The sequence below is a fragment of the Solanum pennellii genome, chromosome 4, assembly GCF_001406875.1.
Source record: "Solanum pennellii chromosome 4, SPENNV200".
NCBI classification, from domain to species: Eukaryota; Viridiplantae; Streptophyta; class Magnoliopsida; order Solanales; family Solanaceae; genus Solanum; species Solanum pennellii.
The window spans coordinates 77,137,285-77,154,936 of record NC_028640.1 but is presented as its reverse complement, the minus strand read 5'-3'; the positions used below and the strand labels follow the sequence as shown (position 1 = coordinate 77,154,936).

Below are 17,652 nucleotides of genomic sequence, written 5' to 3'. Positions count from 1 at the left end.
TGTTCTTTAAATTTGTCTCAAATGGGTGAAACTTAATTTGGCCATAGATCGTAGTATTTGAGGAATATATTTTAATTTTTAAAAAAGTATGATTTATATGATGTTTTAAAAATTATCAAAATTAATTCTAAATTTGTATTTTAAATTAATTGGATCTTTGTTGCAACAAATAAAAAAAAAGTGTTCATAACACTAGAACAATGTGATAGTTTGGAATATAATATTAATCAAAGCACCCTTTGACAATGGCAAAAAATTCAATTAGCATTGCACATTGGATCTGAAGCAAAAGAACTTGAATCTGAGAAGACATGATATGATAATAGTGTATTACCATACAAAGTGACCTGATCAAATTAATCGATATAGCTGCAAGCTATGATTTTGAAGGTTTTTCTGCAAAAACTCTGGCAGCAATGTGTGGCAGCCTACATGAGGAAACAATACTTTCATAATCACTCAGTGCCTCACAAACTAGTCCTTTCAGATTGTGCGTTCAGGATACTGAGGCGCACGCTGCAAAGCCTATTGGATAGACAAGCAACAACTACACACACAATGGATAAGATCGCAGATAACCAGACTTCAGAGCAAGCTTAACTAGACCTGTTTGGAATTCTACAAGCTATTCATAGACAGACACTATAAGAATCTCCAAATAAGACAAAAACAACTGAAAAGAAATCATGTATGAATTTTCTGATAAAGCAATAATTGAATTTACTTGTTGGGAGAATCAGATGTATACAAGTGTGTATCTGAACTCTAAAGTCTGTTTTTAGGACATGACCTGTTATACAAACTTTAGATGCAGAAGCAACATGACAAACTCCCAGACAAGGTGAAAGTTGATATATTTTCTGAAAACAACACTTAAAGAGAGAAATGTAGTTAGTGGAAAGATCTGAACCACCCGCACACAGTATATATAATGATGCTTACATGACTTCGCAATTAAATGAGAGAAATATTTTTATTATATAAGTACAACACTAATATTGACAGTTAAATGGATAATCTCCCTTGGATTACTTGTTTCTGGATCAAATATCTAAACGTCCAACTTTGTGGCAACCAATAAAGTAACTTATCGGCTCTGTACTCCTTCATGCAGGATCTGACTAGTTTCATCTGAGTTTCTGGTAGAGATCCCATGATAGTTTCAACTACTTCATCCGTGCTCAGGGACATATCTTTTGCAAAATAGCATATGATTTTAGGCAGATAAATCCTTTTGTCCTTGTTAATGCAAATTGTAGCCCGTATAAACTCCTCTTTTGCTATTTTAAGATCCTGAAATACGTTCTTCGCTGTGTAAACCTGAATCTGCACGTGTCAACGTATTGCATTAAAAATGCATACTAGAAATGCAAAGTCCATGAATTTTTTAAACTAATAGCTTGCAGGAACATTACCGCGGGATCAGAAGATGCACCCAAAGACAGCGCAAAGTGAACAAGTGGCTCAGGGTACTCAATCGCATATGTATGTCTACAATTTCCTGTCGCGAACTTTTTTCCTGGAGAAAAGAGCGTCCGTAGCCACTGCATTCATGTTGTATTAGAGAAAGGATCGAGTCCATAAAACGCATAATTAATAGAATCCAGGGAATGCTACAAAGGTTCCTCCTCCATTTTAAACAATTATTTTTCCCTGTCCCACCCTTTTGTATTTTAATTGTTACTCCTCAGTTTAAATTTGTTTTACCTGTATTGACCAGACACAGAGTTTAAGAAAATAAATAATGAATTTTGAATTTTGTGGTCTTAAATTAAAATATGTCAAATGTACCAAAGAGTCATTCTTTTTTAAACGAACTAAAAAAGAAAATAGGTTAAACGAATTGAGATGGAGGTTGTAGTTCATACGGGGGAGCCAAACTCATATCAATAGGATCTGAATGTAAAACTTACAAAATATAGATGCAAAACTGATGGGAAGTGGGAACCACTCAATAAAAAATATGTTGGATAAGACCATCCTCTTTACAAGCATAATTATGATTTAACAGGCTATACTTGTCTGTTTTTGTTAGCATTTTCTTTCCTTCACAGGAAGATCAGATTATTAAGCAAATAATTTCAAGCATTTCTCTAACTAATATAGCATTGAAGAACAATTCACTAATTAAGAGAATGTAACGCTGATGCTCCACAAGCAAGTTAGCTAGAAGTGCTAAGAAACCTAGTAAAATAGTTTTATCATGGGATGACGCAGGCATGTCAATCTAGTAATAGGATGCTTCTCGTTTGTTTTTTTTTTTGAAAAGGTAAGATAATCTTAGAATAGGATTTTACTTAGCATTCAGCATACCGGTGCAGAATAGTGTGGTTGTATCCCTAATATGGAGCTCTGTATGACATAAGCATTTACGCAATGACCACCCACATTATAAGCTGCCTGCAGTAGTTTTATGACAAACTCAGATTTTTTGATACTATATATAAGTAAATGCTTTTAAAAAAAAAAGATAAGGGCTATTCCTTTTACCTTCAAGATTGAAGAACTTCTGACAGAATTTTGAGTTCCATAGGCTAAATAAGCCTGAAAAGAAGTCATATAGTACCTCATAACAGGCTTCAATAGGATGAATTAAATAGTTAAAAAAGAAAGAGAAACACTGTAGTCCCCATATTAGGAGACCAAATCAAATGCTAGTCTTGAGCAATGAGTGCAAGAATAGCTGATGCTAGTATAAAGTACACTACGTACTTAGCCAATCAAAAGGACGCATAATGCATTTCAGAATGGCACTTCATGTGTGATTATTTGAACAACACATTTAGTCCTAGTATGGTATTGGCGACGAGAAGTATAACTGAGAGTGTCATGACCTCCCAATTAGAGTACGAAACGAATAAATAAAAAGGTTGAAACTTCAAAACAATAGCTCCACCTTGGATGATTTTGTAGTCTGGTAAGCAAAATGTTTTTCATCAATACTGGATAATCCATATCAATTTGTTTCAGGGTAAAACTTTACTAAGCTAATGTTGAAAAGTTATCTTTGAGAAAATCTTACATGCATCACCAGGGCATTGTGAATATTAATCCAGAATGTTAACTTCTCTTCACGCGTCATGTTTCTTGGATCAACCTTTTCAAGGCTCTTAACCAGTGTCCTGCAGAGCATCAACGTAGTAAAAATAAAACTTATATACTACTATATTGAGTATATTCAGATTGTATTGTCATTTCTCCATTTAGAAGTTGCATCTTCTCTTTAGCCTTGATTGGTGGAGAAAGGAGGGAGAAAAGTGACAATTATTTATAAAAACAATTTCTGATGCAGTAGAACTTACCATTTAGATGGAACATTTTACAGCTTTCAAATTAGTAAACGGAAAAGGATGACAAATTCAAATTGGTGAATTAAGCTTGTCGAACATTTCTTAACATGCTTTTTAATCAAGTCCACACTAGCAGGTATTGAAGATTTTTGTACTCTTTAACTCTATTTGAACTACTTGTGTTTGTTGCGAATAACCTGAACTTATGCAGCATTGTTGTGGCATAATTGAAACTATCATCATCTAGACATATCTTCAAAATTTCTATCATTGTAGAATATGGTCTGTTGTCATCTTTACAGACTTCAAATTCATACTGCTCAGTGCTCTCCTCATTGTGATGTGAGCTCCAGCTGCCTGAAAGATTTCTCGGAGAAAATGTGCTTGATGATGATAATGACGAAGTAGAAGAAACTGATAATCCCTTTGGAGCAAGAATATTGGGATTGGCAAATTTGCAGTATATACAAGATATGCATTTGACTATTTCTTCAGACAGCCTATCAGGATAACTAAGAAGGTCATCCATGCGAGAGGCAGTGAGGTGATCCGCAAGGCTACGGTGGGCAGAATCCGTTAATTTTTCCTGCAGACCGACACTTTGTTACCAAATTAATGCCTTGAGGAAAGACAAGTGAGACATTCTAACTGAAAGAAAATACTGATAGTATATATGTCAAAAGTGTAGGAGTTGGATGTATTGACCCTTATAGACGATGAGTTTTTGGCAGTCTGAATCTGATCACTTACACCAGCCAAAGCATGTGCAGCGGAGATTAGATCCGCACACGTATCCATTTCAACATCGGAGTATGATTGGTGTGTGGTACACTGGGTAGGGGAGCTTATCTTGATTTTCTGATTATTTTCCAATACAAGTGGGAGATTTTGCTGATATAGTGAGAGAAGATATCGTTCCAAACGCATTATCTCAATTTCGAGAGTAGTAATTTCTTTCATCAATTCCATGGAAGACTGCAAGTTGCGCTGAAAAAGGAATTGCCTATTACAGACTCATTCTACAATGTTCCAATATCAGACAAAAAAAACTATGAGGGTTGAAAAATTCTCTGTGAACTTGAAATATCAAAGAGTTTCCTTGAATTAGAATCGCATACAACAAATTAAAGTAGCTAGTCTAATACAGAAATACTAGCAATGTATGTATGTATGTACCTGGAATTTGGGAGTATGATTGGAGTTGGGAGAATGATGGTTATAAAGATGTACTGGTTCCTGTAAGAATCAAAATCTGGTAAATGAAAATAATAATAATAACAATAATAGTAATGTATAGCTTACTAGTGGTGTGGGAGACATATTGAGGACATGAGAGCTCTGAAAGAAGAGTAGTTTTTATTAATTAAAAATGGTTAATCAGATGGATCAATACTGAGGAGCTGCAGGGGCAATCCAATTCCAGCCGACACAATTATATGTAATAATCTTCGACTTCGAGATTGACAAAGAAGATGGAGTAGGGATAGGTAAACCAAATGCATTAAATGCCCACACACTATCATCAATCTTCCTACTCCATTATTACTCCACTCCACTATATATATATATATATACTAATTAATTCCACTCTGACCATAGAGAGTAATAGTAAAATAGTAAATTGGCACACCAACACCTATTTTGCTGCTTGACTTTTATGAAATACTTAAGCACTTCAATTTTATTTTTGCCAAAAAATACACGAAAGTTTTTGTTTTTTTTCAGAAAAATAAATCATCCCTACTCGTGTAGACTACTAGACTATGATATAAATTATAACAGACCACCAGAAAGCTAGTAGCAGTTATGACGCATAATAAATGAATTAAGAAAGTAATACTAATAAATAAAAATACAAGAAGAAAATAAGGTAGAATTGATAAATTAGGTGTACGTATGGCATTAACGAAGTAGCTAGGTATACTTAATTCTAAAGAGTACATTGGGGGGATTCAATTAGCATTCATGATTAATACTGCAGGTGCAGCAGAAATGGGTCCTCCATGTCTGCTTATACTAACCCAACAACTTAATACTCTTTTTTTAATTATCAACTCTTTTGTGTTTTATTTTCTCTCTCTTTCTCATTTGCATTCGTATGATGGTTCCATGGAATTGAATACTACGTCAATATTTGGCTTCTTGTGCCTTCGAACTCTTGAGGTACATATTTGGATTTATGGTATAAAATTTTATATAATATATTACCTATTGAATATCGTGATATTTGTAAAAATTGTGTGTTTAATTATATGCGCAAAAATAGAGATCAATTAAAGTCACCTTATTCCAAATTCCATTGTAGCTGGTTCACGAACAACATAATTCATAATTGTGGATTGTATTAACCTCTCTTTATAAAGAAAAGAAAAAAAAAGTTACTTCAAATAATTTGAGTGTGAAGTTATTAGTAATAGGATGGGTTGATGAATTTTTGACATTAAATACATGCATTTGTACTCTAGTATGGTTCATTAGAAAGGGAAATAGGAGAGGTCCTGACTCTTGAGCATTTATTTGTCGGGTCGAGACTTGTACATAATAGAGTAGTAAGCCAATGCAGCAGCTCCCATCTGCTAGGCGCTAGACTTGTACCCACGAAGAAGAATCAACAAAAAACTGTATGTTTTGATTTGTCCAAACACAGATCAATAAGCTTGGGATGGTACGTACTATTGTCATTTTGGCAGTAGAAGAAATACTAGCTGTATTCAAGTCAAACAATACTTAAAATAAAGGAGGCATGAAAAATAGGGAACATTTGTCAACTCTCCTGTACGTCATGTTAGATTAAAATGAAAGATTAAAAAGTAAATAAGAAAAGTGGAAGTTGATAGAAATCGGACATTATTGTTCTGAACGAAAGTGAAGAGCTTCTCTTATAAATCCGGAGAATACAATTTTTCCTCTTACACATGTACCAACTTTTTCATTCCCACCTAAACAGTAACTGTTCAATGGAATTGATGGAGGAGAAAGTCGTATGCAGGACCACGCCAATTGCTATTGGGTGTGAACAAATTACATACTACAAAATTTGAGCCAAAAACTTCAATTATGTTTATTAATTAGCCAACCCCACCACTTTGAACTTTTTGTTCTGTTTTTGGCGATTCCTCATTCCCATTTAATTATATAATTGTAGTGAGCGACGACTTCACACGTTAATTTCTTTCTACTCCATTCCCCTTAAAATCATCCATCCATCCATACATTGACTTGTGATAAAATATACCATGTGATATGACTCAAAAGACATAAGTAGTTTCATTTTCTATTTACAGATTAAATGGGTGGTTATGTCTTTTCGACAATTTTGATCACCCGAAAGTCAGCAACCGCACAAAAAATATATTATAGATTGTCAATATAATAACTTAATATGACAAGTTTATTAATCGATCAAATTTAACTGTGAAAAAACAAAATGTATCGTCAAGTGTAGATTTTTTTGGTTAAACTGTACTAATAAGTAATACATGGTTGTTGTTGTTGTACAAGCTAATTAATTACACACAAGGAAATTTAATCTTATATATGTAAATATATATTTGTTTTGTATTTACTATATATATATACATACACGTGTAGAGCGAGAGAAGAGCACTAACTCGCATCGCATGTTTACTCATATCCGGGCAACAAAAAAGAATATATCATTAACTAAAAAAGAACGAACCCTTCTTGAATGGTGATAAGCTTACGGAAGGATCGCACAGCCATCTTTGCCCGGCGTGAAGATAATCGCTGCAATTTTCTGACCGATGCAGATCTCATGGAAATCCCAAGTCCTACGGTAGTGGGCTTGTAATAACTATTGGTTTCTTGTTCTAGTTGAAGAAGCATGGGTGAAATTCGGTTCTTACTGGTGATCTTCCTAGACTTTCGGCTTTTGTTTTTGTTGAGTTCTTCCAGAGCAGTGCTAGCCTTTAGGGCAAGAGCTGCCATGTCAGAGGCAGTGAGTGGATATTTAAGCTTGGAGGCCGGAAGCATGAAATAGATCTGATTGGGAAGAAGCTGATATTGGGAATCAAGTGAAGGTATGAAATGGTCAAAGTAAAGACGGTCGGAACTGCATAGGAAGGTGGAAGAGATGTCCGATTGAAGAACTTGAGAGACGTTGATGGGAACGCTATATTGACGGAGCTCTCCACTAATTGAGATGACGTAGCTGGTCAGCTGCTTTTGATCGACGATATTCGAGGAGGAAGACAAGCAAGCACCCATAATAAATGTTTGTGGGTGCAAATGAGGCGGTGACTGGCCTTTATATAAACCAAAAAATTTCAATCCCTAAGCGTTTTCCTATCTTTTTCTTAAAAGTGGGAGTGGGGTCCACGACGACTAATTCCTCATTCATACCATGACGGAAGTGACGGCGTCATTGCCTACTGGTCAAGGATAGATTTTTATGCAGTAACACCTTACCCTTGAAACCCAAGCAAATACGTAACCGACTGGACGGTTTTTAATCATAAAACTTTTTTCTTACGTACAAATCACTCTATCATTTCAAATGAATTCCATATGTTTTCTTCTATCATTTCAAATTAATTCCAGTTAAAGAATCAGCATCACGTCGATCTTGAAACAATTAACAAATATCTAAATTTAAAAATTATATTAATCATGCACAAGTATTGTTGAAATTTTTCAAAAAAAAAATAATAATTTAATAAAAAAATTATTCTGAAAATAAATAAATATTATATATAAATAATAGTACATAAATTAAATATTTAAATCTTGTTGAGCGTTGTGGTAAAAAATAATTTCTAACTATTTCCTCAAATTATTAGTGGTTTGTCAAAAGAATAAATGAGAGCATTTATAGTGGTAGAAGGAAATGGCACCATAGTAAGTGACAATCCAAACAATTACATGCAAAGTGACATATGGAAGCAGAGGTGTAAGTGATGAAATAAAAATCTTGTAATAAAATTAAATCTCATTTCTCCAAGTTATTTTTCCAATGCACTTTAATTATTTTAGCTTTATAAATACATACTTAAAATAAATTCATTTGAAATAAATATTTACTTTTACTTACAAATATAAGGCCAAGTGATTTAAATTGACATTTTTTTAGTGGGTTGGATTATTAATAATTTAAACAGATATAGTTTTAATTTTTTACGATTTAGTTTTAAATAAAATTGAATATGGGTTATAAATCAACATTGATTGATTTTTTAAAGAGAAAAAGCTTGTAATAAAGTCCATTTTTGAGTTAAAAACTAAAATTAAAGATATTATTTCTACTTGGTGTAAACAAGACTCTTTTAACTTAGTCCTCTTTTGCCATACAATAGGAGTACAAAAAAGAAAAAAGTAAAAAGAGAACAAATGGAATCTTGACTTTGCGTAACTACCTAGTGCATGATTGAATTGTCATCATTACATTATAATAATTAAATATATTAAGGTAAAATGCAAACTAGTTATTAATATTGCCGTACGGAGTATTTTTAATTCAGAATTGTTTAAAATTTTTTATAGTTCATCAAATAAATATATGAGGAATAACAAAATATATAGTGATTGAATTCGAGAATTAATTAGTAGTTGGCTCATTTTACTCCAAAACAGTTCAAAAGGAAAGGAAAGAAATCATATTCAATTTTATACAGCTACCATTTGGTGTTCTTTTCAACTCCGCCATTCACATTTGATATACTCGATCCTGATTGAAGCAGTAAACAAGTATAATATCAAATTTCAGTTACGTGGCCTAAATGAATTACTCCTACGCTTAATTTAGGTCAATAATCATGCTCCTTTTTCCTTTTATAAATTTCTCTACATTGTTTTTGAATTAAAAAAGGAAATGAAAATTAACTGTAATTGACCTATGTAATCATTGATGACGACGCTCAATAGTATCTTTGTTCTTCCTAGTAGTATAAAATATGGAGTAATAATTTTCTTCTACTTCTGGATTTTGGGATACTGCACTCTTTTATGAAATATACTTTATTAGTAATTACTATGATCTAATTTCGCATATACAACCAAACGTATAATAATTATTAATAAGTTGGACAATTAGTTGATAAATTAGGGTAAATTAATTACTTTGCATATAGGACAAATATGAATCAATCATCAAGGGAGGGTTGGACTTGCAAGATCTACCCCACGATATGCTGTTTGTTCTTGTCCCCTTAATCTTCTCTTCTTTATTATAATATATATATAAATTTGCACAACTCCTATCCTTCACATGTTAGGTTTAAACAGCCGGTTACGAATTATTAATAAAATATTAGTAGTTTTTTTATACATATTCAGGATCATGATCATTAGCTACCACACAATTCGATTATGCTAATTCATAATAATAACAATAATAATAATAAGTCCCAATCCTACAATATATCGTACTAACACTACTAGAAACGAATTGTTATATATTGTCTTAATTGTTTTATTTCACTTACTATTACATTATTTTGTATTTTGAGTACCGAATAATTAATGTAGCACTACACCAAAAATAATCAACAACAATAGTTTAATTGGCGCATTTTTTTAGAAATAATTAGCATTTTTATACATGTTCATAATTTCTATGGCAATATCTGATTCAAACTGAAGGGGCACATCCACCGAATATGATAGCGAGAAAGACAATAACAATTAATGTCAATAAAATTTTAACGCTTTTTGTTATTTCATTTCCGCTAAAAATTAAATTTATTTTTATGGTAACGTATAAATCTTCTTCAAATTAATAATAATATAATTATATAATATGGCTCTCTTCTACTAAAATTGCATTAATTGACCGTACTGATCTTTTAATTTTCTGAAAGCCGCACGATGGCGTGGTCCAATATGTATATTTTATTTATTTAATGGAATTCCATATTTTATTGGTACCCACTTGATTTGGTGGTTTCATAGAGAGATTGCGTATAGTTATATATGATAAACAATGGTAATATGTTGAGAGAATATTAATGAAGAGGACAAAAAATAATTTAAAATCCTTATTCCTAACAGGGGTTTATATCTATCATCAAATAAGTAAGACGAGAGTTGTTTTTTTAAAGAATTTCGACTATAACATTTTCAGATGTTGATCACTAAGCCTAGCTAGTTCAAATTAATTTAAAGTAGATATTTACATTTAATCATATGCTTAATAACAGTTTAATGATATGGCTCATGAGATCACTTTACTTTTGTAAGTAGAGCAACGTACTGACTTTGTACACACAGTAAGAGCAAAGACCATTACTTCCAAACAATACATGTTAGTATTTGAATCACCATGAATTGTGCAAGTAGTTAGCCTTGAGCAGAGGCTTCAACCATGCCGCCCCAATTCAGACACATTCATTTATCAATATTATTATGTATACAAACAACACATGAAAATTATCTAATCTAATTTTATTATCTTAGGAGTGCTACTTACTTGCTGCAAGATTAGAAGAAAGATATAACGAAATATCGGAAGAAGAAAAGTATTAAGGAAATGAAAGGTAGAGGGTGAAGTGACAACTACTTACACACAATTTCTAGTAAATGTTTTGTTGAGTTTTCTGTTGACTCAACAAACTCCAGTTTTTATCTCTTAACTTTTCTGCAGATAGATAGATAGATACCCCATCCCAGCTGCTTTCATATATTCTAAGAATAATATTTCCAATCCAACATCAATTAATAGGTACTTTAATTCTCCCACTATACAATTTATGTGTCAACAAATATTAATATATTTTTTAAAAAAATTGGTTCATACTTCAGATTGAATAATTAAGGATTTGTTTTTTCTTCCAACCACAAAAAATGAATAAATCATTTGAACCATTTTAGCGTATGTGTTTGAATGGTTGGTCAGCAGAAGGCCTCCAACACAACAGCGGCTCCAATCCAAACCCCTTTTGGGCTTTGACTAAATGGAATGGGCTTTATTCTCTTCTTATATTACCCCCCATTCATTTTTGATGGTTTAGACTAGAGTGTACAGAATCGAATCGCAAATTGAGTTAATTCGAAAAAAATAAAATTCGATTAGTGGTTGATTTAACTTGGTTTGGTGTTGAAAAAGAAAACTCGACTATATTTGAATTGGTTTTGTTTTAACTAAAAAAATCAACTCGAAACCAAATCAACCCGACATTATATATATAATTTTAAATTTTTATTTTACACAGAGAAATATTTACTTTGATATAACTTTTAAATATATCTTATAATTTTTCATAGTTTTATCTTTTAATATATTATTTTAAGTTTGAAACTTAGAATTTTGGATGGTTCTATAAAGATGATAGTCCACAGGTGTTGGTAATTATAATAAAACTTAAATCAAAATCAAATTAATACTAATGCAAAAAGGAAATCAATTTAACACTAAGAATGACAATAATATTGAATATTTGTTCTTTGATTTTACATTGATTTAGACAATTAAAATACATAATATAATTTTAATTTCCTTTAATATTTAGTCATGTAACTAATACTTATTAAACTTATTTTAGCATGATTTAGTACTTCTAAATTATGATAATTTTCATTATGACTTGTTAATTTGATCATTGTTTGTGTTATATGCTTAAGAAACACCTTGGAGTGTTGTATTTTAATAGGACTGAAGAAATAATTGAATTACAAGTAAATTATACGTTTGTATGAATAATTTAACGGAAAAATCCAAAAACTCGAAAAGTCCGAAAAAATCCGAGGTTGAAAAATCCAAATTTTATTAGTTTGATTTAGTTTATAGATTTAAAAATCCAACACAAATAATTTGCTTTGATACTTAAAAAATTCAAATTGACCCGATCATATACACCCCTAATTTAGACTCTGCATATGTTTTCTTTCTAGCTTTTGTGAATCTAACCACATTTCATAGTAATAATAATGTCAGGAATACAATTAAAATATGTTCACTCAAAAGAACTAAATTTTTTTAAAACTAAATGTTCATACTTTATCATGGTATGTGTTAAAGAATGAAAAAGTCTCATATCAATGATTAATGAGATGAGCGGACTCCTTATAAAACTTAGATAATTCTCCTCCAGCTAGCTTTGGGGGCGTGAGTTAGACTTAAAACCTAATTTCACTATGTATATTTGATAGTACCTATATTGCACCGTTGGCTATATATTTATATCCACGTCAATAGAAATAATACACCCTTTATTGTTAACAGACAAAAGACTAACTGGGAGGTTTCTATAAATTGAATAGCAGTGACATTTTATTTTTTATTTATATTTTAAAAAATGTCTAGTCACAAACTGCTTCATAAATGAGTGAAAGACAACCACCAGACTCTAGAGTAACAAATGAAAAGAAGGGATTGTAATGAATATGAAAAGGAAAGAAGTGAATTGTAGTCGCAAAAGAAAATGTTAACGATTACCATTTACAGACAAATCCTCATCTCTCTCTTTTCCCAAATCAACCAATAAACCTAACTTTGCAATTTGTGGATACAAATGAATGATTTGATATTAATAACCAAATCCAGCCAGCAGAAATAAAGTGTGGTGACCCTGCAGGAGTTGCAAGAACTAGGAGTAGGGATGAACACTACTACTGAAACACTTGTTCACCAGTTTCTTTCTCTTCACTGTGGTAACTAAAATTATCGGTACAATACTGCTGTACTATGTAAGGGTGAAATAACTGGTCCTATGAGTTTTTGGTATGGTCGGGAGCTGCATTAATATTGATAGTATTTCGCTCAAAATCCTTGATGGTTTGGGTGAGTTTCTTCATGCTGTCATCATATTCGTAGGGTACCTTATCGAACCAGGTTATGTTATGCTTAGCAGACATGGGTAAAAACTCACGACACAGCTCCTCATGTACCGTGATGGAGTTGTGATAATGATAGTAGCGGATCTTAGTTTCTGTCTGGTGCAAAGTCCCTCCTACTACATTTTCCGACATGTGCACACCTGTTGCATACGCATTTTTTGCCTGTATGGCATACTTGCGATCTCTCCTAATGTTACTTCTCGAGTCTCTGAACAACAACTTCTCAAAGCCCCACAGCCTGTAATTAATAACAAAACGGAGAGTATGACAGCAAGATGTTAAAAGATTTTCGTTTCATTGTTGATTTGATTTGATGGGAACGCAAATACCTTTGACAAATTGTAATAGTAGAGTGCAAAACTCGGTTCTACCATATATTAATGTGACTGCATTCTTTGTAAATACAAACACATGAACATGCACTTACAATTGAAGGAAAGCTTCAGAAACTCTTAAAAAGAATCTCAAATTCAACAGAACTGGCATTGATGGTAAGGAACTTAGATCAGCAACCCCTAAAGTATCGACTACTAATAAGCCATTAGGTATTAAAAGATGGATCAATCAATCAAGTTTTAGTTAAGAGATAAACGAATGCCTTTGTATAAGAGAGAAAATCAATGACAAAGAAACAAGAAGAGCAATGATATAATTAAGTGAACAATTGTAGAGAAATTATGGAGAGTAACCTGGAATAGTTTTGAGTGGAATTGTTCAAACAGAGGATGCTGGACATGGCATTTTGCTCAATGGTGAACTGAGTATTGTTGGAGAAGTCTCTTAACACAGATTCGAGAGTAGTGTTGGCATCAGGAAGATATATGTACTCGTCAACATCAAAGTAGAAGGTCCAATTGGCAGAGTGTCTGTAGCGATGGAGGCAATCATTCACCACCAAAAACTGGTTGTAATAGTAGCCATCGAACTCGGATTGGTCCCTTATATCCTGAAGCGTGACCCTACCAGCCTGTACCCACGGCTCCAGCACGGCCCTTACCTCGGATGACACCCCGCCGGCGTCGTGAAACACGAAATGGGAGCTGGGCCCGAAAAACCAGGCGTGATAGGCCATCCACTCCCTCATCCTAGATGCACTCAAATTCCCATACAAGGAGGAACCGCAATACAGATACTCGTAGGTATATGGCGGGCTGAACTTGGATTGGTTGTAAGACCCTGGTGCTTCCTCCAATGCTGTGATTTTCTCGTATCTCTTGGGTGACTCACTATAGTAAGCGTAGAGAATGAGCTTCCCTCCGTTATTATCAACGTTAGGATTAACAGTAAATGTGCAGTTCACAACCACCACAGTGTAGACACGGCCGTAACCCCAGTCAGGGAGGATCTTATAGGCTTTGGCCTTAGATGAGTTGGTATTGGTATTGGGGATCCACTCGCATTTATACCATGGGCGGCCAAAGACGTGAAGCGGCTTGGAAGCGAGACCGACGACGGCGAAAGTAGTGGGACCGCCGCGATAGGCTCCCATCTGGACGAAGAGAGAGGCGGCATTGCCGTAAGTAATGAAGGTTCGTTTGTTAGGGTCGGTAATGTTGGAGGATGCAGGGGGATTAAGGATGGTATCGTAGTAAGGTTGGAGATTCCAAATGAGCATCACAAGAGTGAAGGCGAGCAATGTCACTACCAAATTACTTGGATTTTTAGCCATTGGCTGACAAGACAAAGACAAAGACTCTATGGACCGACACTTATCAAATTTCTCCTACAACAACGCACTTGGATCTTTTCTTTATTACCAATATTGCCATCATCATCTTTTACCAACAATAAAAAAAAATACATAGCAATTACTTATTACGGATTTTCTGTTTATAACATTTAATTTAATAGGAGGGGTGTTTTCCTTGTCAAACTAGGTTTTTACGAAACAAATGTCATATTTTTTCTCCCTTTTTTGGCTCTCTCTTTAGCCTTATGTCTACTATTAATTACGTAATCAAAGTAGGAAGAAATACGACATTCAACATTTAACAACGGAAAAATGAAGAAGCAAAAGATCAATATTCAAGTCCCTGATCCTTACAGTAACGTTGTGCATCTGTATTGATAGTACAAGACAGTGTTAAATGTCTTGGTTACTTAAATCAAATAAACTATAACTAAAAGGGAAAATGAAGAAAAAATAGCTACGAATATATGCGGTAGTAGTTAAATATCCACAAGCAATAATTGGGTATCATAAGGAACACAAAGTCCAACCAACTACAGTAAATCATTAATCATATAGATTCGACAGCAGAGAAGGAGAATGCTCAACATCTACCATCATCTACAGTAGTAGTATTTAGCAGCTTTTCTGCAAATTGGAATAGGATAAAGATTTTCAACTTTAATTTACAAACTACAGGAAACCACTTATTGAATGTGGTAAACTCTTTCTTATTTATTTTAATAATTGTGGTGTCCAAACCTGCTGGTGCACACTCGGACAACATATTTTGTCACTTGGTATTAGCAATAGATATCAAATAACTTTGTCCATCAAGGCTAGAACAAGTGGAAAGTAATTACCTAGTGTTTTGTCTCTGGAGTTCAAATTTGAGACCTCAGGCCACTTCATTAACCAAACCATTGAGGGTTGAATGTGGCAAACTCTTATAAGCAATTCCAAAAAGAAAAATAAGATGTTAACATTTTCTACGCCTCTACTTTATACCGGAATAAGTATCTTCCAAGAAAGTGATTTTGATTCGTGCCATGGCTTTTATTGTCTACTAGGGTGTAGTAAAAAAGAGAGAAAAGGGAAAAAAGAAGACATACTTGGTTGGAAAATACTGCTCCTTGTTATTGCAGAGAATAAAAGGTACCAAAGAGAGGGGCCTCATTCTCCCTCAAAAATCAAACTTGTCCACTAGCAAAGAAAAGCTAATCTGACTTTATCGAGCAAATAAAATTGCTTCGTGTTGGTTTCATTAATAAATCAAATTTGTTATGCCTCAATTCCACATTAGCTGTATCAACAACTTTATGATTCATCTATACATCTATTCATTCAAAAGATTCCCTGTAATTAGATTACTTTTACGTTATCAATCAACCTACTGTTATCGTGATTACTTTAACTTGATAATTTAGATTAAATTCTCTGTAGCCAGGCATCCAAAGCAAGCATAAATATATGAGCTAGCTCACATTCTACTCAATAAGGTTCTTCAGACTCTCTCTTTTGAAACCAAATTAGAACATGATGAACAGCACCAGTATAAAACCCCTCAGGAGATCAGGGACATCTATAGTAACAATGAAAAGATTGAACAATACCTCATCGTTCCCGTTGGCACACGCTCCACTCTCAGCTGTCTCTGCTCATTCCTCAGCCGCAAAGACCAAGGGTGGCAACCAGCCATCTCCTACTCCAACCTACATAGAGTTCCCAACATCGCCCCAGCCACCTGATGATCACACCGGGTATCATGCTAATCACAATGGAACCATTGTTCATCATACTCACTCAAAGCACCCGCTTGCAGAGATCACTCTCTCAGAACTATTTACCTGCTCAGGTTGCAAGGAGTTTGGCACTGGCCGTAGGTATGCATGCCAAGATTGTGATTTTCAGCTTCATCACTTCTGTGCCTTATCTCCGCCCTCTCTTAAGGCTCATCCTTTCCATGGACAGCACCAACTCGTCTTCCATGCTAAACCTAAACAAGGTACACATGATTCCTACACAAAGTGGAACTTTTTTTGGCAAGATATATGCTTCTACAAGCTTAAATGCATACATATGTTGTCTGGCATAAGTTCTGTGATATTTATTTCCCATCTCCAGAATTTTCACATGTTCTTTTCTTAAACAAATCAGTTAAAGCTGGAATAGCGTGGCCAAGGTGTGATGTCTGCTGCAAGTCCACCAAAGGATTCACATTTAGATGCAGAGTCAAATCCTGTAATTTCCAGATGCATCCTTGTTGTGCCATGCTTTCCACCGAGATTAAATTTCCCAATCATCCGCACCTACTAAAAGTCTTACCCCAAGGAAACACTTTAACAGGTGGTGCTGGTGGTGGTAATGATCAACCAGGAATGGTGTGCAGTGAGTGCAAGAAGAAAAGGTCATCAGGTCGAGTGTACAGCTGCACAGTCTGTGACTACCATCTTCATGCACTGTGTGCTAAGTCCATGATCAATGGGCTTCAAGAATATGGGATCAAGCCTCCTGAAAAGCCCACTATGCTTGGGACTGCTGCTCGTCTCGCATCTCAGGTGGTTATTGAATTTATTGGCGGTCTTATTGAAGGATTTGGAGAAGGGGTCGGAGAGGTTCTGGTTCAGAATATTGGGAGAGGAAGAAGAAGCACTAACAGAAGAAGAATTGCATGAAGTATAACTCAATGCACAGGAAGCACCATTCCCTCCCAATCAATATTTCCAAACCCCTTCCGCTCCATTTTTTTTTCACACTAAAGAAAGTGAAACAAAATGCAAATTAAATATTCCTTATTATTATTCTTAAAAGACATGAGAATTTCTTTGTTAAATTGTTTAATATGATAACTTCCTGAAGCTTTTATAATGCAGAATGAATAAATTTCTAGATATAACAAAAAGG

General features: G+C 34.0%; 4 protein-coding genes across 4 annotated transcripts; 1 reads left to right on the top strand and 3 right to left on the bottom strand.

Annotated features, from left to right (window-relative positions):
* Positions 1 to 822: 822 nt before the first annotated feature.
* Positions 823 to 4,829, bottom strand: LOC107017731 (the record flags this gene model as incomplete). The annotated part of the gene is made up of 9 exons (XM_027916657.1): positions 823 to 1,326; positions 1,416 to 1,544; positions 2,314 to 2,400; positions 2,491 to 2,544; positions 3,023 to 3,122; positions 3,488 to 3,876; positions 3,996 to 4,293; positions 4,467 to 4,526; positions 4,684 to 4,829. Coding segments are annotated over 9 exons (1,584 nt in total), but the record flags the coding sequence as incomplete, so codon positions are not given.
* A 1,891-nt stretch (positions 4,830 to 6,720) lies between these two features.
* Positions 6,721 to 7,547, bottom strand: LOC107017117. The gene has a single exon (XM_015217392.2). It carries the CDS (start codon positions 7,515 to 7,517, stop codon positions 6,954 to 6,956), a length of 564 nt encoding a protein of 187 aa, XP_015072878.1. The 5' UTR covers positions 7,518 to 7,547; the 3' UTR covers positions 6,721 to 6,953.
* Positions 7,548 to 12,621: 5,074 nt separating this feature from the next.
* LOC107017743 (galactan beta-1,4-galactosyltransferase GALS1) lies at positions 12,622 to 16,254 on the bottom strand. The gene is made up of 2 exons (XM_015217990.2): positions 13,769 to 16,254; positions 12,622 to 13,317 (listed from the first exon to the last, which is right to left on the bottom strand). The coding sequence occupies exons 1-2, from the start codon at positions 14,746 to 14,748 to the stop codon at positions 12,951 to 12,953; spliced, it is 1,347 nt and encodes a 448-aa protein (XP_015073476.1). The 5' UTR covers positions 14,749 to 16,254; the 3' UTR covers positions 12,622 to 12,950.
* On the top strand, positions 16,245 to 17,594 carry LOC107017744. The gene is made up of 2 exons (XM_015217991.2): positions 16,245 to 16,753; positions 16,906 to 17,594. Exons 1-2 carry the CDS (start codon positions 16,285 to 16,287, stop codon positions 17,421 to 17,423), a joined length of 987 nt encoding a protein of 328 aa, XP_015073477.1. The 5' UTR covers positions 16,245 to 16,284; the 3' UTR covers positions 17,424 to 17,594.
* Positions 17,595 to 17,652: the final 58 nt, after the last annotated feature.

What these genes read in the sequence shown, in the direction of transcription:
- LOC107017743 (XM_015217990.2), bottom strand. Translation starts at nt 14,748, where the DNA reads ATGGCTAAAAATCCAAGTAATTTGGTAGTGACATTGCTCGCCTTCACT. An exon ending in TCCACTCAAAACTATTCCAG is followed by an intron (nt 13,318 to 13,768) that starts GTTACTCTCCAT and finishes TATTAATTACAG; the next exon opens with GCTGTGGGGCTTTGAGAAGT.
- LOC107017117 (XM_015217392.2), bottom strand. Translation starts at nt 7,517, where the DNA reads ATGGGTGCTTGCTTGTCTTCCTCCTCGAATATCGTCGATCAAAAGCAG.
- LOC107017744 (XM_015217991.2), top strand. Translation starts at nt 16,285, where the DNA reads ATGATGAACAGCACCAGTATAAAACCCCTCAGGAGATCAGGGACATCT. An exon ending in CCATGCTAAACCTAAACAAG is followed by an intron (nt 16,754 to 16,905) that starts GTACACATGATT and finishes TAAACAAATCAG; the next exon opens with TTAAAGCTGGAATAGCGTGG.